The 22,498-nt window shown below is 42.8% G+C and overlaps 3 protein-coding genes and 1 non-coding gene across 7 annotated transcripts; 2 read left to right on the forward strand and 2 right to left on the reverse strand.

Annotated features, from left to right (window-relative positions):
* Positions 1 to 2,313: 2,313 nt before the first annotated feature.
* hax1 (HCLS1 associated protein X-1) lies at positions 2,314 to 5,732 on the forward strand. The gene is made up of 7 exons (XM_067612718.1): positions 2,314 to 2,510; positions 3,643 to 3,896; positions 4,109 to 4,335; positions 4,461 to 4,524; positions 4,622 to 4,755; positions 5,025 to 5,142; positions 5,266 to 5,732. The coding sequence occupies exons 1-7, from the start codon at positions 2,446 to 2,448 to the stop codon at positions 5,337 to 5,339; spliced, it is 936 nt and encodes a 311-aa protein (XP_067468819.1). The 5' UTR covers positions 2,314 to 2,445; the 3' UTR covers positions 5,340 to 5,732.
* Positions 5,733 to 8,141: 2,409 nt separating this feature from the next.
* aqp10b (aquaporin 10b) lies at positions 8,142 to 11,901 on the forward strand. The gene is made up of 6 exons (XM_067612727.1): positions 8,142 to 8,572; positions 9,333 to 9,459; positions 9,635 to 9,772; positions 10,317 to 10,435; positions 10,850 to 11,067; positions 11,214 to 11,901. The coding sequence occupies exons 1-6, from the start codon at positions 8,261 to 8,263 to the stop codon at positions 11,413 to 11,415; spliced, it is 1,116 nt and encodes a 371-aa protein (XP_067468828.1). The 5' UTR covers positions 8,142 to 8,260; the 3' UTR covers positions 11,416 to 11,901.
* Positions 11,664 to 22,440, reverse strand: znf687b (zinc finger protein 687b). Of its 4 annotated transcripts, none has more exons than XM_067612722.1 (10): positions 22,215 to 22,440; positions 19,117 to 21,507; positions 18,353 to 18,615; positions 18,039 to 18,223; positions 15,916 to 16,092; positions 15,612 to 15,774; positions 14,901 to 15,254; positions 14,538 to 14,638; positions 14,262 to 14,349; positions 11,664 to 13,732 (listed from the first exon to the last, which is right to left on the reverse strand). In XM_067612722.1, the coding sequence occupies exons 2-10, from the start codon at positions 21,491 to 21,493 to the stop codon at positions 13,124 to 13,126; spliced, it is 4,317 nt and encodes a 1,438-aa protein (XP_067468823.1). In that variant the 5' UTR covers positions 21,494 to 21,507; positions 22,215 to 22,440; the 3' UTR covers positions 11,664 to 13,123. The 4 variants fall into 4 exon arrangements, with proteins under 4 accessions (XP_067468823.1, XP_067468820.1, XP_067468821.1 ...); XM_067612719.1 differs by having other exon boundaries at positions 18,353 to 18,648; XM_067612720.1 differs by lacking the exon at positions 22,215 to 22,440 and adding an exon at positions 21,957 to 22,163 and having other exon boundaries at positions 18,353 to 18,648.
* On the reverse strand, positions 15,398 to 15,532 carry LOC137199116 (small nucleolar RNA SNORA13). Its single transcript, XR_010931732.1, has one exon. It is a non-coding gene; the product is annotated as a small nucleolar RNA SNORA13 (small nucleolar RNA).
* Positions 22,441 to 22,498: the final 58 nt, after the last annotated feature.

Consider the following 22,498-nt stretch of genomic DNA (forward strand, 5'->3'; position numbering starts at 1 on the left):
GTCAGTGATTTTTTTTTTTTTTTTTTTCCTTTTTGTACCGTGCGTTTTAAAAAAAATTTAAATGGATAAGCTTGTCTTGTACATATATAAAAAAAACACAAGTACTGTAGTCCCTGTTTGTTCGATGGCTTTCTCCTTTTCCTTCTCAAATCCTTGCAGACTTGTTAGCTTTTTTTTGTTTCATATATTTTTTTTATTTTGTAAAAATATATAAATATTAAGTAAATAAACAAGAAAAAGACATTTTCATCATTTTGGATGTGAATGTCTTTTAAGAAACTATATTTGTTTCTCATGTGGCTTGTAAATACAGCAGCATCTTTTTTTTTTTCCTCAAATGCTTTGACAGAGAAGCCCAGTGTTTGTTTTTGTTTTTGTCACTCTGCAGGTTGGCTTTGATTCATCTGGCAGTTTGAAATGTTAATTCATCGCTGGTATCGGATATCAGCGGAACAATGAATTGACAAAAAGGAAAAAAAAGAGTCTTGTGTCATCAAGTGTTTGGCACAAGTGAAACCATCTGACAGTCAGAAGGTTTTAGGCTTGGGGTTTCTGTTATCGGCCTCCGTTATCTAACAGGCTCCTGAGGATCAGCAGTACCAAATTAAACTCCAAACACAGCACTTCCTCAGACATTTTTCTTTTCGTTTCTTCTTTGTGTGTTTACATTTCACATTCTTCTTCACATACAGCCGTGCTGCTGATCCTAACATGAATATGTCTGAGGAGTAATGTGTCCTGGTTGCCTCATGAGGTGTAAAAGGCACTGTGTTAATTATCAGAAGTGAGGTGAAAAGCAGTGGTGGAAAGTAACTTAAGTGCAATACTCAAGAACTGTTCTGCTACATGTACTTATGTATAAAGTAGCATCAAATAAAAAATACTTGTGTTCTTTTGCTCCACGACATTCAGAGGGAAATATTGTACTTTTTAATCAACCAGATTTATTTTAGCAGTTTGTTACTCTGCAGATTAAGATTTTGAAATATAAATATTGTTATACTTTGAATGAAATCACCTAACTGTATATAAATTGTTTAAAACATTATTAAAACATTAAAATGCTTCTTACATGTTAATGCATGTAATTCAATAACATAATGTATAAAAATCAACTGTAATTGGCTATTTTGCCTCCATAATGAGTCATTTTACTTTTAATATTTCAAGTGTCAAAACAAAAATGCTCTTTAAAGATTTGAATGCAGATTGCACTTTTACTTGTAACGCATCTTAACACTGATATTTTCAATTAGTGAATAATTAAAGTATTTGAGTACTATTTTCACCACTGCTGATAAGCTTTAGGGCACAGGCTTCATCGCATTGTGTATCCCAGGGTGACTAATTAGCATTCAAACGGATGTTTAGAAAACAGATGAGCTCTAATTGGCGACAAATATGACTTATACAGATAGACGCTCGAGTTACAAATCAAAACACCCAGTTTAACCCATTTTGTCACTCACAATGATCTGTATCTCACAAACACACACACACACAAATCTGCATTAAACAGTGCACAGTGCACACGCCGCTGTTGAGATTTCATCAATGAAATCACCAAACAGCGTAGATGACCGTTTAAAACCGCAGTTTACACATGTTGGACTGACTGACGTCACAGTCCGTGTTGGAATGTTTCGCCCTGAACGTTCCAGACTCTGGGATGGAACGACGTTGCTAGGAAACAGCAGATCGCTTTCACTTAGCAAACACTACAACAGGCAGCGGTGGAAGAAGTGGATCCTTTTATTAAAAGTTACACTTTACAAAAAGTGTTTCATTACAAGTAAAAATACAGAAATATTACGGGCAAAATGTAGCCTACTTGAACTCAAAAATGCCCGTTCACATATATTATTCCATTATTAAGTGTTTCATTTCAATATAGTAGTTTGTCCAGGCAGAACTGATTACTGAATCACGTTTAACTGTTGAGCCATTTAATCATTAACAATGTATCATATTTTATACAGCATTATATAGCTTTACGATAAATGTAATGAAGAAAAAGTACAATATTCCCTCTAAAATGTTGCGGAGTACAGAATAGTTGTAGCACAAAATGGAAGTACTGAAGTGATGTAGATGTATCTCAAATTGTTACTTTAGCACAGAAGGGTTGACTAAATGTATTTACTTTCAACCACTGACAACAATTGACACCCATGAACGTCTCAGTTTTTCAGATATGAACATTTCAGACAAAAGTTTTCTAACTGTTTGGCAGGTGTATTATAACGTGCTGTTGTTTTTGCTGCGCGTTTCCTGTGTTCACTACGGTAACAGCATTACGACAGCTTGCGTCATTCCGAAACCGAAACATCGAGCACTTTACGACACTGTTGACAACTGTGACTGTCCTTTTTCTCTCCAGTGTGTCTTTTGCTGCGCGTATATTTTTTGTTATGATTTAGTTTTTTTCACTAAAGCTGTGGGTAAATGAGTGTTTTTGATTTATTTCGCGGGTTCTTCGGAGTACCCGGAGGTCATTACCGAGGTCGAAGGTAAGTTTATGAAGTGAAGAGAAGAAGCAACTGTCGGGTAGCTAACCTGAAGCTAGCATAAGTCCTTTAACTTGTATCGGATAATGAAACTTCTTAAAGCATCTTCAGCTCTCTCAAGGACAAGATTAAGAGTTTCTGTGCCAGGAAACAACAGGGGTCTAAGCGAGTGGTATCTATAGTCTGCTAATTTACGAGATTTAGGCTAGAAGCCGATTAATACACCTGATTAACTACTTTAAAGTCTATAATTATGAAGAGTTGACATCACAGGCAATGATATATAGCGTATCTAATGCACATAAATAACATTAATACTCACCTTTTTTACTAAGTAATCCTTAAAATACCAATACAGCAATGTAAAATTACTCAAAGTAGAAGTCCTGTATGAAAACTCCTACTTAAGTAAAAGTACATAAAATGTACATAAAGTATTAAAGTGAAAGTAGTCGTTTCGTCGATATAGTACTATTTATGACATTACATTATTAATACTGAAGCATCAGTGTGTAAGCAGCATGTTACTGTTGTAGCTGCTGGAGGAGGAGCTAGTGTGAACTACTTTATATACAGTCAACTAGTTTAGTCCAGTGGTTCCCAACCACTGGGGTCGGGCCCTCCAAAGGGTCACCAGATAAGTCTTAGGGGTCGTGAGATGATTAATGGGAGAGGAAAGAAGAAAAAACAAAGTTCTGATACACGAATCTGTTTTCAGTTTTTTTTTCTCTAATCTTTGATTTTTGTTGAAATATTGGGTCATTTGAACATTTATTGAAATGAAACCATGTGAGAAGTTTAGGTGGAAAAATCACTATTTGGTGGAGCTGTTAACAACTCATAGACATCTGAAATGTGACCCTGACTACACACTGCTTTTTGTAAGATGTCAAAAGTGAAAAAGGTTGGAAACCACTGGTTTCATCTTCAACAATTTGCTATATTTTAAAAGCTTGTTATATTTTCCATCGTGTCAAATCTTCATCTGAAAAGTAACTAAAGCTGTCAAATAAATGTAGTGGAGTGGAAGTATAAAGTAGCATTTAATGAAAATACAGTATAAGTACCTTAAAAATGTACTTAAGTACAGTACTTGAGTTAAGGTACTTGGTTACTTTCCACCACTGTGTATCAGGGACCCCTTCTTCGATGCCATGACCCATGATGACGACGAGGATGATGATGATGATGAGGATGGATTTGACTATGATGGCTTTCGGGGGGATCAGCAGGACCCCTTTGACAGCACCTGGAGATTTGGCTTCAGCTTCGGCCCCGATGGGATGAGGATCCAGGAGCCTCCGGCGTTTGGCCACGTCCTCAGGGAGATGGAGGAGATATTCTCCCAGCTGGGCCGCTGGGACAGACAGCAAGAGTCTGGATACTTTGGTATAAAAACTCAGCACACACATGATCCAGTCCTTTACAATTTCAATATGAAGCATCTCTTTACTAGCTTGTACTTAAAAATGACTACACATGTTGGAATTATTATGTTAATAGTGAGTATGATTACAAAAATCTAATTATAAAAGGAAACACTTTGGATTTGAAAGCGATTCCCGGCTGTAAATACAGACTGTGTCTCCCTCGCGTTCTAGATGTTCCCAGTATCATGCCACCACCAACACCACCACCACCACCTCAGGACAGACCAGAGAAAGGTGGAGGGAACCCCCTGCGAGACTTTATGCTGAAATCCCCTCACAGCGACCAGCCAGGGCCCCAAACAGGGCCGTCTAGAGAGCCCAGAAATGATGGCTGCCCTTCTTATGAGTCACCAGAGTTCCCCAGCTCACCGTTTCATGGCTGGACCCCTTTTTCAAAGGTAATGAAAAAGTTAGCAGCTACTTGCATTTCTCTGTTGTTATTTAGATCCAATGGCAACATGAAGTTATAGTGTTTATTGTTATGTATCAACTATTCTTAGATGTTCTTATGTTGTCTCAACAGTTTAATGATATTTGGAGACGAGAGTCACAGAAACCCCCAGAGGACGAGCGCAAAGAAGACAGAGGTAGGTGATGTTTTTATTTAATCCTCCAGTTAAAGAAAGGAAAATTGTGCTTTTGCCTCGAGTTTCAACAGATTTCTCGCCCCCCCAACCTCTCCAGATCTGGACTCAGCAGTGTCTTCTGGTGGTTTGGATCAGATTCTGTCGCCACCTGCTGGCCAGGCACCGAGCCAGCCCAGGACTCGATCCTTCTTCCAGTCAGTCACTGTCACTAAGGTGGTGAAACCTGACGGGGTGAGAGATACAGTTTATCTTCATTTATTATTAATTTTACATGAATACACTTTTCAAAGCAGATTTCCAAATGTTTCATGGACAGTTTTTTTTTAGTCCAGTGTGTGGAACATGACAGAAATGACACATCCTAAAAAAGGCCATGAATATAGTAATCTGACACAATATCAGTGCACAAATTAATTAAATGTTTATTTCTTCCACTGTAATCCTATTTTATGTTTTGACTTGTTGTGAGTTGATGATTCGTCTGTTTTGATGTCTGACAGACTGTAGAAGAGAGGCGCACAGTCAGAGACGGCCAAGGCAACGAGGAGACAACAGTGACCCGTTCAGGTCCTACGAGCCTGAATGGAGCAAACCATCAACCTGAGCCTATCCTACCAGGTCGGTTTATACACAGTGGGTGTTTCTAAACTGTCTTACAGGTTGTTAGAGTATTTTTTTTTACTTTGACCAACATAATAGCACGATCTAGTTCTCATGCAGTTTTTCTTGTTTTTATTCCAGGTGATCAACGCCCCTTTTTGGACATGCGGGATGATGACTCATTATTCTCCAAGTTCTTCGGAGGGTTTAAATAACATGTTAAGCGAATGAAGTATACTCTCTGGACTGCTTTAAGTATAGCAAACGTTACCTGAAAACATTTCTTTAGAGCTGTGAGTTCTATTTCACATCCTATGTATGTTTTTAAAGGATCTGAACTCTAAACTCTGAACTTTATACTGCTTCTCTATAGATGGACAAACTGGTTGCATGAGCGACATTTGCCAAAAATGTGTTGAATTATGGATTCCAACTGACCACGTAGACTAGAAGCTGCCAATCCCGATGACTAGTGATCTTGACAAATCGAGACACGAGGCACCAAACAAATCCACAGTTACATATTTTATTTTTGTATTGTCCTGTAGACAAATCTATACAGATGTGAGTGTGTGTGATGAATCAAATAAAGAATCTTAATATATTTACTTTGTTGTTGTTTCCCTGTTATTTTTTAGTTTAGTTGATTTAGGTTTACCAGCTCTGATGTCATTTAGCCCACAGCTAATGAGCCAAAAACTGTTGTATTGGATATTTATTTTACTGAATGTAAGTTAATGCTGTGGTTTCAGGAACTAGCAAACACTGCAGTCTACAACTGAGTAAAACAGTGAAAATTTAATACTGGATGTGTGTTCTGTGTTAATGCTTTTGTCTCTAAAATTGTAGATTTTGGGTTGTACTTGCAAAAACTATCTTTAACAATAAAAATCAATTTTTATATGACTCCTGGATTGTGAGTTGTGAATAATATAAATTGCAATGCATACATTTCAAATAAGAGGATGCATATATTGCAGTTAATGATAATGTGATCCATTATTTAATGTTAATTTGTGCTAAAAATCAGCAGAAAATGAACTGGTTTTGGTCTTCTGGAGGCTGAGAGAACTGAAACAAAGCTATTTGGACAGAGCATAAGCAAAGGATGGACTTTTTAGAGGAATTTAAAATACAACCTTCCTAAACCAGAAGTTTATTATATACTTTCTTCGACTCAGCTGTGAGGAATTACTGTTCTGTCAGGAATTTCTGAGATTAGATACCGGCGAACTGAAGTGAAATAAAGCAGCACTGTTAAAAGTCCAAATTCAGCTTGTTCTCACATCACATCTTTGCATGCCATCCTGGTCACAGCAAGCCTGTAATCTCTCCTCTTGAAATCAAACATAATCAGGGCTCCTTTCTCCATCTCTCCATTTAAAAAAAGCCCCCATGTAATGAACATGTCAGTGTGACCTCGATCAGGGTTGCGGTTTCCACGAGCTTCGGCGGAGATGTCTTTCATACAGAGGTATGATTATTCATGTTCAATTACATTTTTTAAAAATTCAAGGCGCTCTTTCATGTGTGAAATATCAAAAGGTCTGATTGCTCCGGCTGCTTCTCGTGTTCTGGCAAATCTGCCTTCATCAGGAGAGTGGAGATAACGATACCTTCAATTTTTCCCTAAACAGCAGGCACTGCACTCAACATCAAAAGACACTGTCCTTGCAAACCGTTTTAATTAACATACAGGAATTATATAACCTGCTGCTGACTCTGTTTCCTCCCTCAGCTACTTACACATGTGTGTTCCTGGCTGGGTCATAAAGCACTTAATGCATCCTGTGTGATGGTTTGAGGCCTTGTAGGTCTTTCTCCTCTTTGTTCTGTGTACTGTATGATGTTATGGACAACAGAGTCCTGTGTTCCTTCCATTTTCCCCAAATGAAAACAACATAAAGAAAGTTTGAGCAGCTTGCTTGCTTTTTTAAGTCTATAATGTGCAGAAATCACCAAATGTGCAAGAAAAGATAAATGTGAATAGCTGCATTGTTACATGAAGATAATTCAATAAATAACTGAATTTTGCAAGCAAATCACTTCCAATCTTATTATTTCTCTCTGTCCATTTTGGAAGTCTATTCTTCCCACTATATTTGACATCGATACCTGATACCTGATTTGATGACCCTTTATTGGGAAAACACTCTGCTATTCACCTTCATGTTACATCACAGACACTTCATGCTATTTGCTCTGTTTGTTGATTTCTGTGCACGAGCAGCTTAAATAAATACTCATTTTTGCAAGCAAGGCCTTCCTTCGACCAGGTGAAAAGGATCTGAATGATGAGGAAATAAATACCTTACATGCAGGATGCACTTGAAGTCTTGAGAAAAATAAACTCAAATCCTGTTTCGCTTCGCCTCCATTCACATGCTTCCTACCAGAGGAAGTGAAATCATCTTTATAGGAAGGAAGGAAGAGTTTGTAGTATTACTCTACGCTTTGCTTTTCTACAATAACTCTGTCCATCGTTTTAATACAATATTATTTTATAGTTTTATAATGCAGTATGATGATCTGCTGACATACACGATACCTCCTACACTGATTTGTGGTGTGATAGTAGTTTATTGGATTGGCGTAACCTGAACAGAATTTAACTGATAAGAATGTTCTCCACATAACAAGTCCGACAACACTAATGGTAGACAAATGTATATTTTTGATATGCATCATATAAAAATAAACCTGAAATCAGTACAAGCTTTGTTGTTTGTTCTCCTCTACCATGACTGTCAGAAGACAGATTATCACAGAATACATGATATATATTTGAGAAAACTGTGCCAAAAAGTTAATTTCTTATCAGCATTATTGGTTGGTTACTTACATAGATGCAACATGGCACAAATCATTATAAATACATTGAAATATTTTATAGTAGGATGGACGGGATTTGGATGAAGAATGCTGAACTGAGGAGTGTTTGCACTTCGAGAAGAAGAAAAAAAAACAACAAAAAGTGTAGAAATCTAATAACCAATCAAATGAGAGGAACAATCAGAGGCAATTCCAAGCAGGTGAGCTCACAACAAACCAGCTCAGTTATCCAGGATCAGGCCTGTTTGCATGAGACCAATGTGAAGTATTTTCAATCGCATATTTTTTTTTATTTAAAAAAAAGATGTCTTACAAAGTGAACTACTCTCCTCTGCTGCATGCACACACACCACCAACTCAACCGTGCCATAAAGTGAGTGACGTAGCTTACAGCTCCAGTATGAAAGGTCAAACTCTGCTCAGTCAGGCGGACGGTGCAGTACTCCGCAGGTCAGATCCACCTGATGACAGCGTCCCGGCTCTGAAAGCTCATCTGTGGCCACCAGACGGTGCAGAGGAAATGTCCGGGATGGAGAGACTTCTGGGGAAGTGTCGGATCAGAAACCAGCTGGTCAGGGAGTGCATGGCTGAATGTCTCGGAGTGTACGTCCTGATTGTAAGTGTTTTTTCTTTTTTTTTTTATGGATTTAAACTTCAGTTAGTTGCATGAGGCACTTTGGTGTATCATTTTCTAATGTATAAATGCATTGTACGGCAAAAGATTCAGTACAAAAGACAAAGAACATTCATCTTCTTCAGTAATTGTTCATATTTAGTGTCTAGTGGGACTATTTAAAATGCCATGCTGAGGCAAAGACTCATATTTGTGTTTCAGATCCAGGCTTTTGCATTTGTTTCACTCGGTCGCTATAGTAACCATCAAGTATTTAACATTCCCAAAACAATTACATACTTTTGTGTTTTGAAGCAGTTAGTGAATCTTCCCAATGGATAACTAAGGACTTTGGCCTGAAAGAAAGACAGAACAAAAAAAGAGAGAGTGACAGTGAGTCAGGAGGGAAGACAGGTGAGGATGGGTGAGGCGACAGAAGGGAAGATAAGGAGCGAGAGTGGTGCAAGAGTTCTTCATCAGTGATGTTTGTCTCTCATTTGGCAGAGTTTGTGTGCTTTTGTTTCATCTCGATAGTCTTTATCTGTCCCGCCTGCCAGTGCAATCAACATTTACAACACAAATCATAAAGCAGTTTCCTGAGCAATGAAGTTCATAAAAAAGAAAATCGCACCAAGGCAGCGCTGTGTGTTTACTGGCCTTTAGAGACAACAGAGTCATGCAGATTCAGGTTCTTGGATGTGTATCTTTTTTTTCTCCACTCAGTATTACATTCTGTTCATACAGCTCTTCATCTCAATTACAGCTATTTGGATGTGGCTCTGTCGCTCAGGTGACAACAACTCAAGATAAGAAGGGGCACTACCTGTCAATCAATTTGGGTTTTGCTCTGGGAGTAACATTTGGGGTCTTTGTGTCACGAGGAGTCTCAGGTAAAAATATATGTAAAATTGTCACCTATAGTATTTAATATGAAGGTCAAAGCTTTGTGTTGCACAGATTGTAATAAGCATGTAAAGATGTGTTTTATATCTCCAGTATAGGAGACAAAAGACGTATAATTTTTAAATGTTAGAAAGTTTAATTCTCTTATTTTCCTTCTGTAAGGTGCTCATCTGAACCCCGCTGTCTCTCTGAGCTTGTGCGTTTTGGGCAGACATCCCTGGTTAAAGCTGCCTTTCTATGTCTTCTTCCAAGTGCTTGGAGCGTTTCTGGCTGCAGCCACTGTTGGCCTGCAGTACTACGGTGAGTCTTCAACAGTAACACCTGCAATCAGAATCACTTAATCTCCCAAATATTGCACTAGATGCTTAAACCCACTCATTCCTACTTAGAAACAAATCATAAATATGTGGTTTCATGTTTTAAAAAGGCTCCTTTATCTCCTAAAACATCTGGACACTGTGGTTTTTAGCAAACATTACTGAAACTGGAGTAAAAAAGTGCATTTATTGGGGACTACTTTTAGCTGCGGATGAATACACATGTGAGTATTTATGGCAGCAGCATGATGTATGTGGCTGAAAATAAACTACAGTGTACGTGTGTGTCCATGGAGGAATGAAGGAACACATCACCCAGTGCATCAATGCAGCTAAATGAAGTGTTTTTGAATAGTTTTTGGACAACAAAGGAGGCGTAATACTTGTTAGCAGGATTGGCTCATTGTTTTCAAGGGATTTAAGCATATCAGACATATCTTTTCATGTTTAGTATGATATACTCTAAATACTCTGGTAATTGTCTGTGTGTTTTGTGTGTTTGTGCATGTGTGGTGAGGTGTTTGCAGATGCTATCCAGGCGTACAGTGGAGGTGAGCTGACAGTGACAGGTCCCACCGCCACAGCTGGCATATTCTCCACCTACCCTGCGGACTACCTCAGCTTGTGGGGAGGCGTCTTAGACCAGGTCAGATTGATATTGTCACTCCCCTTTGGTTGTTTCAAAGGTTCATCCCTCACATCAGCGTAAAAGACACACTACTACACAGCCACCTGGAGGCACTCATTGCCCCAACATACAAATATAAAGATACTCCTGTTTTTTTATAATGCATGTTATAGTTGTATGAAGGTGTTTTTAACTTATATGTTGTTTTATGGAAACAACCCTGGTTGTGAAATGACATTGAGGGTTTTTAAGTGTTGCATATTTGCAACTAACTATTCAACAGGATCGAACCACTGCCTTTTTCAGTTTTGGGAGCTTTAATCTAACATGCTCCATCTTTCCTTCACTGAATCTTTTATCTTGTTCCTGCTCTAAATACTGGACATGATGTGTACCTTTCTGCACATGCGTAACGGTTCCCTTGTTGTCCAGGTGATAGGCACAGCTGCCCTGCTGCTGTGTGTCCTGGCTCTCGGGGACCAGAGGAACAGTTCCCTCCCTGATGGTCTCCAGCCTGTCCTGGTGGGAGCAGCAGTGCTGGTTATCGGCATCTCAATGGGCTCAAACTGCGGCTACGCTCTCAACCCAGCCAGGGATTTTGGGCCTCGGTTGTTCACGTACATTGCCGGCTGGGGAATCGATGTTTTCAAGTAAGTCGTCTCAGTCAGGACACTGAGACACTTTTTGTCTGTTTATACCATCTAATTTTCTTCTCTTTGTTGTCCAACATCATGATTATAATGGAAACTCTTGCTGTATTTAAGGCTACAAACTGCTCCATTAACTGTCTTCGCAGGGCTGGAGGTGGTTGGTGCTGGGTGCCAATAGTGGCCCCCTGTGTGGGGGCGCTGCTTGGAACGCTGATCTACCAGCTGATGATTGAAGTTCACCATCCTCCCAGTCCGTCTGAGCTTCAGACCTCATGTCAGGAGGCCACTGAAGGCAAGACGGGGCTGGAGCTGGAGGGAGTGGAGCCAGACTGTGGAAAACCCACTTAGAGATAAAAATGAACCATGTAAAAGAGAAAAAAAATGTCCTTATTATAGTAAATGCTATTTATGATGTAATACCCACTGAAACTGTCCATGTATGTGTTTGTGACTGATGGATTGGAACAAGTAGGTTGGTCCTTAATGTAAAAAAAAAAAGCACAACTGAATTTTTGATTAATTTGAGTTTTTGGTGAATGCAGTTGGAGCAGGAAACTGAAGCCACATGAACATAAAAAAAAAAGCTGCAAACACTGTTCTGAATGCGACCCTCAACTCTGCAGAGGAACCTGCTGCACGAGTCAATCGTCTCTTTTACACATTTATTTCGAAACAGCACAAAAGTGTATGGCATTTCAGCAAGCAGACCACAACCATGGAAAAGAAAATGACATGAAATTTCCACTATTGAGCTATATAAATATGATATGACATATAAAAGATACAAACAAACAAAAAAAAAAAATCCACTCATAGGCCTCCATCATGTGACCGCGAAGGCTGTTTTTGAAACATACAAAAGAAATGTGAGTACAGCAAGCACTGATTCTGTAGATAAAAAAGAACTGTCTCAAAGAGATAAACATTTGTATTCATACACATTAAGACAACACAACCCCCTCGCTCTCCCTCTGCTTTGTAATTACAATGTATAGCTACCTCTGGGGGGGACTTTTTTTTTTCTTTTAAACTTCAAATTGTTTGGAAAAAAAGGGAACAGTACAAGTACAAATACTATACGTATTCACATTATCATAGCAAGTTACTAAAACCAGAACGCTTTCTTTTAGTGTAATTATATGTATTTACATGGCAAACTCTTACAGATATACTACTGGCAGGAAGCCTGACCTCTCTTTTTCTTCTGCTACTAGCTTAACGAATACCGACATCACACATTATTCACACTACACAGGTTACAGACCTCCAGTAACCTCGTCTCCTAAAGAAATGCCTTCAGAGATTCTCATCTCATGTCTCCGTTGGTAAATCGCACTATATCTAGCAAGATTTGACGCAACTGACTCACACAAATACCAACAGCAGTAATGTGTTTTGTATAAATAAATATTACAATATTGTAGCAACATAAAAATCAGTGTCAAATTCTTCAAACGTTCCCCTTCATGCTTCAGACGTCGGCGTGAGATCAGTTTTACCGGCTTCAGAGAAAGCGGAGGAGCTGATAAAAGTGATCTAAAGCCGCCGAGATGAGCATGGACTTGAGGCGAACAAGCATGAATACCATGAGCAATGTGAAGTACAAAAATATCGGCACTACAGCTGTCAGGAGTACAGTGGGAGGTGGATGTATTAAAGTATGTGTTACATGAACAAACAGGCAGGTGGCTACAGTCAGTGCAGAATGAGTGATTGAAGAGGGACGAGACGTTATTAGACACAGTATGGCTGATGTATAAATGCTTTGCTCGGGGGGGGGGGAGGGGGGCTGTTCAAGAACCGTTCCACTCCAGAGTTTATTACGGGTGTGTTCAGTTATGTGACCAGTAACATGATCAAACATGCAATTACAATCGCACAGAAGAGGTGCCATAGATAGAGTAAAACTGTTTATGGTGGCTAAAAAAAAACTGCACAGGAGACCCGAAGCAGCTCGCTTTCATCTCAGGATCAACATTCATATTCTACAGCTTCTCTTCTCGGCCTTGACCCTCGTAACTCCTCGTCTGTCCGTCCTTTGAGGATCTGCCCCCCTCTACTGGGGCTTGTCTGTCTTGTGTGCGGTGAGGAAGGCCATGCCGTGGGTCCTGAAGTGGGTGTTGAGGTCCGTGGCCTTGTCGAATCGCCGGCCGCACACTTTGCAGCTCAGATTCCCCTCTCCGTCCTCTCCCTGCGCCTGAGGGGAGCCGGCCGGTGAGCCGTCCGGAGAGCCGTGGGCGCGCGGGGTGCCGCGGTCTGTGTCGCTCTGGGTGTCCCGCACGCGGTGGGTGATGAAGCGGTGCCTGCTGAGAGAGCCGGCCGAGGCGAAGCAGACGCCGCACTGCAGGCACTGGAAGGAGGCGGTGTCGGCCCGGTGCTGGGGGATGTGGCGCTGGAACTCCGCCCCGTCCTCGGTGGAGAAGCCACAGGGGACGCAACGGAAAACGTTGTCTTCCTCCTCTAACTCGCCGGGTGTCAGAGACGTCGACGCTACGGACGCCCTGGTTCTCTTAGCGGGACCACCGCCGTCCTCGCCGTCCTCTGTGGCGTTTTCCTCCTCATCCCCTGCCCTGGCTCCAGGAGGTCCACCCTCGCCGTCTTGCTCTGAGGAGCTGCTGGGACCTTCTCCACCTGTGGCTGCACGCTTCCTGGTCATGGGGGGACCCTGAGGACACAAGAACGGCAAGTGAGACCGGGCGGTTGCATTAGTCATAGACAAGGTAAGAAAAAAAGGGAAGGATGATTCATAATTTGATGAACGCTCTTGAGGTGTCCCAGTTCCATATTACATAATATAGAGTATGTACTATATACCAGTCATAATATACTGATTTTACTGTTTTATACAATCAGACAATGATCCTGACAAGCATCAATTAGTCATTTTGGAAAGTCAATGCTAATTATACTTCACAAAGAGAAAAACAAATGTATTTCCAAAGATTTAACATTGATTTTTTTGTTTTCTATATGTAGCCGTCTCACCACCACCTGCAATTTATTCATCCTACTCATATATCTGTGCGCAGCTTCTCCACCTCCTTTGTACATTGTGGGACAATATTGTACAATAACAGACAAACAAATCAAGCTTTTTAGATTGCACACTGACTGTCACTTTTCCAGTGTGATCACATCCCTATGAGTTTATTCATGTGCACAAACAGAAATAATATCACACAGTCTTGTCTCACCTGTCCATCTGGGGTTCTGTGGTGGAGCCGAATATGTTTGTCCAGTAAGAACCGACTGCCAAAGGTGCGTTTTCCTTCTGTGCAATATCTGCAAAGTTGTTATGCAGGGTTACCAGGGTTAAATGCCTAAAACTGAGACTAAGACAGTTTATAATAAAATCCAGCTAGATAATTCAATTAACCAACTAAAACTGTCTTTTTAGAGAAAAACCCAAATTATAAAAACATTGAAAATAACAATTTTAGCTCAGTTTAAAATTCTAAAAAGTTACTCACTGGCAATGGAAGACTCTTTTGTTGCCCTCATGAATGACACGCTCATGACGCCTCAAGCTGGAAGACGTGCTGAACGTGCCTCCACAAATACGACATGGGAACTATGGAGTTGGCAGCACAGATACGAACACACACACACACACGTAGGGAGAGACAGATAAGATAAGTAAATGTTAAATAAACAGCAAGGGAAGGAAAATTAATATCAGCCTCCAGGGCAATAACAGGTAAGCTGGTTTAACAGTGATAATTAGATGCTGCATCGAAATAAAAAGTTTAATTTTCTGTCTAACTAATATTATAAGACAGAACACAATCACATGAAACTGACTTCCTGTTGCATAAGAGAGCGTTATGTCACACCTTGCCGTGCTCCATCTTCACATGACTGAGATAATCGTCGTTGTCGGTGAAGGTGGTCTGACATTGGGGGCAGGTCCACTCCGTCTGGGCGCTTGGATGACTGCTGCCCCCCGCCGAGGTCGTGTGAGCCCCCCCTGGAGCCTCGTAGTCCTCATCCGCGTCGTCGTCCTCTTCCTCTTCCTCCTCTTCTTCCTCCTCCTGTTCTCGCCCCCAGTCCTCTCCGTCGGAGTTGTCTGTTTTTCCCGAGGATTTCGACTTGAGGCCGGAGGGACCGGATGTGTTGGCTGGGGCCGAGGCAGGGTTAGAGGTGTCGGACTGGGCCTCCTGTTTGGCTGACGGGCCTCTGTGAGCCGTCTGAGAGCGATGACGGGACAGTATGAGAACATATAAAAGCGTTCAGAGCGGCTGCAAACATTAATTTACCTTTTTCAATCCTCCATCTTAGGAAAAAAACAATTTTGCACATGTTGTAATTTTAAAAATGTGATTATTTTCACTACTGTACTTGGCATAGAACTTAGGACAAGGTCAGCAGAGAGGAACCTTGCTAAGGCCGATCCAAGAATTACTGTATGCCTTTGTTGACACCACATTCATTGTAGAAAGCAACAAATGGGCAACACATGAAGGCAAAAGATTCAGATTTTTTTTGACAACTTGCCATATCTATTTATCTCAATATCTAAAATCTATGAATAGTCACAAACTCACCTTAATATGCTCCATCATGGAACCTTTCTGGGCGTACAACTTGGTGCAGTCAGGACACTTGAACACGTGCACTTTTTGCTTGGCTAAATGAGTGTCAAAGTGCATGTACAGCAACGGCTTTTGGGTAAAAACCGTGTCACACATCACACATTTATAGATCATTCTGCAAAAAAGGAAGAGAAACACAAGATAGAAAATGAACACTGCAGGGAACTATTTCATAACTTTCATACATCTGCTGAGAGATGTTTCTGCATGTGTGGGTGGAAAATGGATTATTTGGTAGAGGCGGGGAAACACGCACTTGGCCTGTCCTCCGGTGAGCGTTGGGTGCTGGGTGCTGATGTGGCTCTGGGCGCTGGGGGAAGACTTGAAGGCCATGGGGCAGCTGGGGCACTTGTGGAAGACCTCGCAGTGAGCAGTCTGAATATGGGACTTGATGGAGTTCAACCCTCCGAACACGACCTGGCAACTCGAGCACCTTGACGAAGCAAAAAAAAAAAAAAAGAAAAAGAAAAAAGGATGTATTCTTACTTCATTTTAAAATAAAATTCTCTTGAACTGATTTCGACTTCAGATTCATCGATATGCACATTTATTTTAAAAAATCCACTGACTTCAGCTTCTCAAATGCAAACATTTTATGGTTTTCTTAGTCATCTATGATTTTTACCATTGTTGGACAAAACAGTTTACTATAATGGTGTCACAGCCTGTTGGTGTGACATCTAAAACAGCTGTTGTGTAAATCTGGGATATAAATGTATTTTCTTTCTTTAATTTGGAAAAATAATGGAATAAATAGAAACTCAAAGTTTTATAATAGACGGGTGACAAATTAAAGTATCTTAGTAAGTTGGGCTACCATGTGCCACCAGAATAGCTTCAATGTGCCTCTGCATTGATTCTACAAATCTCTGAACTCTACTGGAGGGATGAACATCATTCTTCCAAAAGATATTCCCTCATTTGGTGTTTTGATGACGGTGGTGGAGAGCGCTGTCTAACACGTCGGACCAAAATCTCCCATAGGTGTTCAACTGGGTTTAGATCTGGTGACTGTGAAGGTCATAGCATATGATTCACATCATTTTCATACTCATCAAACCATTCAGTGACCCCTCGTGCCCTGTGAGTTGGGACATTGCCATCCTGGAAGAGACCACTCCCATCAGGATAAAGGTGATCGCTCAGAACAACTTTGTATTGATTTGCAGTGACCCTTCCCTCTAAGGGGACAAGTGGACGCAAACCATGCCAGCAAAATGCCCCCCAAAGCATAACAGAGCCACCGGATCCCTTCACTGTAGGGGTCAAGCATTCAGGCCTCTACCGTAGTCTTGGTGAACGCCACACATGCATGCTTTTCGAGAATATGGTGAAGGATGACTCATCTGACTATATCACTTTTTTCCACATCCCTGTTGACCAGTGCCTATGGTTTTTGCACCACTGAACTCTCAAATGTGCATTCATCTTTGTAATGAGGGGTTTATGCACTGCAACCCTACTATAATATCCCTCTCTATGCAATTGTCGACGGACTGTTCTTGCTGAGTCTGATCATGTCCTGCATTGACCTTCTCAGTCACCTGAGGAAGACTTTCTCTTCTGCTTTTGACTGCATCACAGTCATCAAATATACAACCACATTTTCCAACCCTATTTACTGACAACTTTCCCATAGATCTAAATGCAGATGTCACTTTAGTCACTGTTCCCATTGAAACACAACAGTCAGTGGAGCAGTCTTTGTGACTGAAGCTCCTGCCATCCGAACAATGAACCCTCTTTCAAAGTCATTTAGATCTTTTCCTCTTTCAATCTTGATGCAAAACCAGAGTAAAACGGGCCTGCTCAGCATTTTTATACAAGCCACAGAGCATGATTGGATGTTAACTGCTTAACTGTACCATGCAGTGCTTCTGTGTGCAGCATCTGCATTCGTTATGTTTCTTCACTCATTTATTCAGGTTTTTCCTTTCATTTATAACCCGTCTGTATATGTTGATACTAGATATGTAATAGATATGGTGTTGATCATTACACCACAAGCATTCAAGCTAGTCCCACCAGAATTACTTTTAATGAAGTCAAGTTTTTTAAATTTAAACTTTTAAAGTAAAATCATTTAAAAGTATGTAAAGTACTCAGAAAAATGGAAATTTAAACATCTAAAATGACATGACAACTTGGCAAACCCCATCTGCTCAGAATGATATGATCAAAAGCTCCAAAACAGCTACTAAATAGACACTGTGGTGAGACTGTTTTGTCAGTTTTAGTATATTTTACGAAACACAGTGCTCTGTCTCCTAAAGTAAATACTGCTGCCTGATGCTGCTGGTATCAAATTAAGGCAAGACGTTACTGGAAGTAGTATTATAGGATCTTATAGCAACTTGTTTGTGATGATGGTTTCCACACCTGTAGCCAATGCGCCTGGCAAAGTGCAGACAGGCCTCCTCCAGGTGGGTCTGGAAGCTAGCCTGCCGGGCGATGCCCCCACACTCAGGACAGACATGAGGTGCTTTGTGTTTGTGGATCCTCTGGTGGGCGGACACGGCACACGAGTTCGGTAGCATCATGGGAGGCGAGCACTGTGTACACGTCTGAAACAGAACAAAAGAAGAAGTCAAAAAAAAAAAAAAAATGAGAAAAAACAACCTCCAACATTACATAACAGCAGAAACCAGAAGCACGATACATACAGTGCTCTCTCTCTCAACACCAAGACTCACTGAGTTGGGGGCAGCTCGGATCTGCTGGAAGTGCGTGACCAGCTCGGCCTTGCCAGAGAATTGTGTTTGGCACTCGGGACATTTGAAATTGTTGTACTGCAGCCCCTCCGCCTTCTTGCAGGGCAGAGGCATCAGCGCTTGGGGACCTTGGGGTGCGCGGCGGACCGGTCGAGGTGGAGCTGAAGCCGGAGACGTAGCGTCCTTCATCGGGCTGGAGTTGGCAGAGATGGCGGAGCCCCCGGGTGTGGTGGAGGGAGAGGAGACTGGAGGAGATGAGGATGAAGAGGAGAGTAGTCCTGGTCAACCAAGAGGTGGCAGTCAGAAGAGATAAATAAATGTGAGGTTGTCAATGAAGATGATCACAAATGAATGATATGTTTAGGGGTTTTTTTTTTCCATGACAAATCATCACAAGACTAACATATTGTTGTGGTTCTTTCATGATTCTACACAAATAAAAAAAAATGTATGATGTAAAAAGCATAAATTAATGAATTCAAAAGCATTACACACACTTAATGCAAAACTTTCTTACCACCAGGGCTGCAACAACTTGCATCTGTTTCCTGCTCCTCAAAATATGAGGATTTTCTACTTTTCTCTCTTTAATTTATTGTGAATTCAATAAATTTTGGCTTTGGGCTCTAGGTGATAGTGACTGGCATTTTTTAAAACTATTTTCTGATATAAAAGTGTAAAAATATGTGGCAGTTTAACTAATTATTACAACTAATATTTACTAAGTTAGTTGCAGCCCTACTTACCACCGATGGGTGTTATGTCCTGCTGTCCGATCATCTGCTCCACAGTGACAGGCCTCATGACCAGGTGCGAGCACTGCATGACCAGCCCACGCTCCTTGTGTTCCCTGGCATGTAGCAGCAGGCTGCACTTATTGAAGAAGGCCAGCCTCTTAGCACAATGGTTGCAGGTCACCTCGATGCGGAGTGATCGGCGGTCGTAGTGTCGAGCCAGGCTGCGCTCCAGGGCGAAAGCATCTCCGCACTCCAGGCAGCGGTACCCTGTGGCTGGAAGAGGGAGACCCCACTCTGGTGGCGGGGGCGCTGACAGGTCGGGCTTGTAGCTAGGCAGCAGGTTCTTACTGTTTAAGATTTTATTGAAAGCCTCCACCAGGCTCGACTGACTTCGGGAGATGACGGCGCCCGTGCTGTTGACTATGGAGGCAGGCTTGTTTGGCTGGAGGGTGCCGCCTATGATGGTGCCGCTACCTCCGTTAGCTGTCCCTTTTGTGGCGGTGCGTACACTGATCCCACCAGCGGCGACTGAGAACTTGGGAGAGGAGGCCACAGCAGGAGTTGCAGGCAGCGCAGCTGATTTTGTGATGCTGACGGCCGTGGCAGAGACTTTGGCCTTGTCGGATGCAGCCATTTTGTTTTGGACCTTTGTGGCAGCGGCGAGCATGACGCTGCTGGCTGCGAGTGTGGACACCGGCAGAGCATTGAGAGCACTTACTTTCTGTTGCTGGGATGTCATGTGACCTTGGGAGGCATCAATTTTTTGGGCCTTGTTTCCTAATACCTTGCGCTCCCCAGCTTGAGCTTTAGGGTCCATACCCTTCCCTGCGGCGCCACCTTTAGGCGCCACCCTTGTGACAGTTCTGGTTATTCCACCCGTGGAGGTTTTAATTGTTTTTATTCTGACTTTGAGGGGTCGCGACGGAGCGCCAGAAGCAGCAGGTACAGCGACGCCGGCTTCTCCTCCTTCAGTGGAGACGGGCTTCGCCTTGCCATCATCCACCTCCATCTTTTCCTCGCCTGTTCTCGCGTTTTCTCCCTTGTCAGCTTTGCCATCAACGACCCTGTCCACCCCATTCCCCACTTCCATCTCTTCCTCCTCCTCCTTGGGCTCCCGCAGCTCAGAGGGAGGTGGAGTGGAGGCCACCGCAGGGCTGGAGCACCTCTTGGCTGCTACTTGAGCAGTTGATTTTGGCATCTCTGGCTCAGGACTCTCTGGCGAGTCTCTCTCCTCTATGACGTGCTCTGGATGCCGGTCCTCCAGCTGGGGATTCTCTGTTGAGCCGGACTGAGGGGTCGATGAAGTCAGAGATGCCCCTGAAGGCGTGTCCCCGGGTTTAGGGTGAGACGCGGTAGAGGACGTGGGCTGAGTCGAGACTGAGTCAGACTTGTAGCGACGGTTCAGCTGTGTAGAAGTTGGGGAGTCCGGGTTCTCCTGGATCACCAGCGGACTCCCCAAATCCGGGTCAGAATCATCCTCCTCCATCTGCTGGTGCTGAAATCCGGCAGGGCCGCCTTTAGGGGCTCCGTTAAAAGGCTGAGATGAGTGCAGCGGGTGTGACGAGAGGGCAGAGGGGGGAGTGGGAAGCAGAGGCTTGGAAGGCGGAAAGAAAGGGGAAGCTAGTCCAACGGGCCCACCTGCCGCCAGAGGAGAAGAGCCAGCTGATAGTGAGGAAGATGAAGGTAATGAAGCTTTGACTCCATCTGCTCTCTCCTGGCCCGTGTCCTGCTGCTGCTGCTGCTGCTGCTGCTGCTGTTGTTGCTGCTGCTGCTGCTGCTGCTGCAGGAGCTGCATCTTCCTCGCCCGGCCAACTGGATCTCCGGACCCCTGTGCCACAAGCGGTTTCAGTCTGTTGAAAATGTTTCCGCCCTGCTTATGTGACTTAGCTGCACCAGCAGCCGACGCCTCTGAAGACACTTTAGGGGTGTTCATGGACCACGGCGCCCCGTTGGATTGCATCTGGCTGAGGGGAAGAGGCGTAGAAACACCAGACGCCCCAAAACCATTGTGGTTGAGCGCTTCAGATTCAGCCATCCCTGGGGCACACGCGCCCAGTCGAGGACCCACGTCGACCCCTGCGATCACATCAATAGGGTCCTGGTCTGTGTCTCCGTCCCCTCCATCTACAGCCTCAATACGAACTTTATTCTTCACAATCACACTCACGATGGAGGTGTCCGCCTGGGGGTCTGAGGAGGGGCTCGGCGCTCTCAAGGATGACCCGACACCCACCACGCTGTCTGATTTCCCCAGAGGTGCCCCTGTGGCTCCATGGGGTCCCTCCGCCTCATCTGGAGCAGACTGGATGGCCTCTTTGGCATCTATGTCAGGGATGTCAAATGCTGCCAACAGGTCATCAAAATCTGGGGTCTTCATGTCCCCCATACCGGGATTAACTCCTGTGGAAACATGAATTCACAGACATGGTAACAGAAAGCAGCAACAGCATACTGGCATCAATCTGTTGTTGTCCATCAGCTCTGGCTTGCTAGCATTTTTGCAAACAGTGACATAACAAAAACACCAACATGCAATATATCAACAAAGCACTTCTGGTCGTTAAAAAATATATTTCTGAATGAAATGTCGCGCATGAAATTTCCGTCATGCACCTTCAAGCTGATAATCTACAGCAGGTTAGCCTGTTATCCTGCACTAGCCATTATATTAGCCAGCTAGCACGCTAAGCGACGGCGTTTCTGCAACTAAACCAGCTTCTCTGGCAGCAGAAGCTCAGCAGTAATCTACTATGAATGGGACACACACTGCTTCCTCACTGCATGCTAAACGCTGCAGCGGTGACTATTTGAGTGACAGTCTGAGCAGAAAAGCATTTCGTTGCAGCAACCTCGGCTATTTTTGAGCTAGCGATATTCCTCCCCGGTTGACGCTGGCTAGCTGGCCGCTGAGCGGCAGCCAAAATAGAGAGGGGTCATTTAGCTAACTAGCTTAGCGTTCGCCATTAAAAAGCGACCGGAGCTGGTTTGCTTGAGGTGTGGTGTGACAGCGAGGTCAACCCGGTGAGTGGCGGGTCGACGGTGTCACAGAAAAGGATGGCCGGGATGGGGATTTTTCGTTTAATATTTCATGCATTTTGATTGTTTACCTGGATATGCGATTCCCGACTATCCTAGCTCGTTTTTTCAGCTGAAAAATGCTGCGCTTCCCGTCACATGACCGCAGACATCCTATCAGGCTGTGATAGCGCTGGAAAAATGCATGGAGGATGCTGCAAACGACACGTATATTTATTTCTGCTGGGAATGATGTATAATATTTATGACCCACTTTACGAGACTTATTTTAAACACCATGCAAGACCTTTTTGGAGCTGGGCAGTGTGATGGGTTTTCCACGATCACACCTTTTTGTCTTCCCACTCAACAATTA

The sequence above is a fragment of the Thunnus thynnus genome, chromosome 15, assembly GCF_963924715.1.
Source record: "Thunnus thynnus chromosome 15, fThuThy2.1, whole genome shotgun sequence".
Lineage (NCBI taxonomy): Eukaryota > Metazoa > Chordata > Actinopteri > Scombriformes > Scombridae > Thunnus > Thunnus thynnus.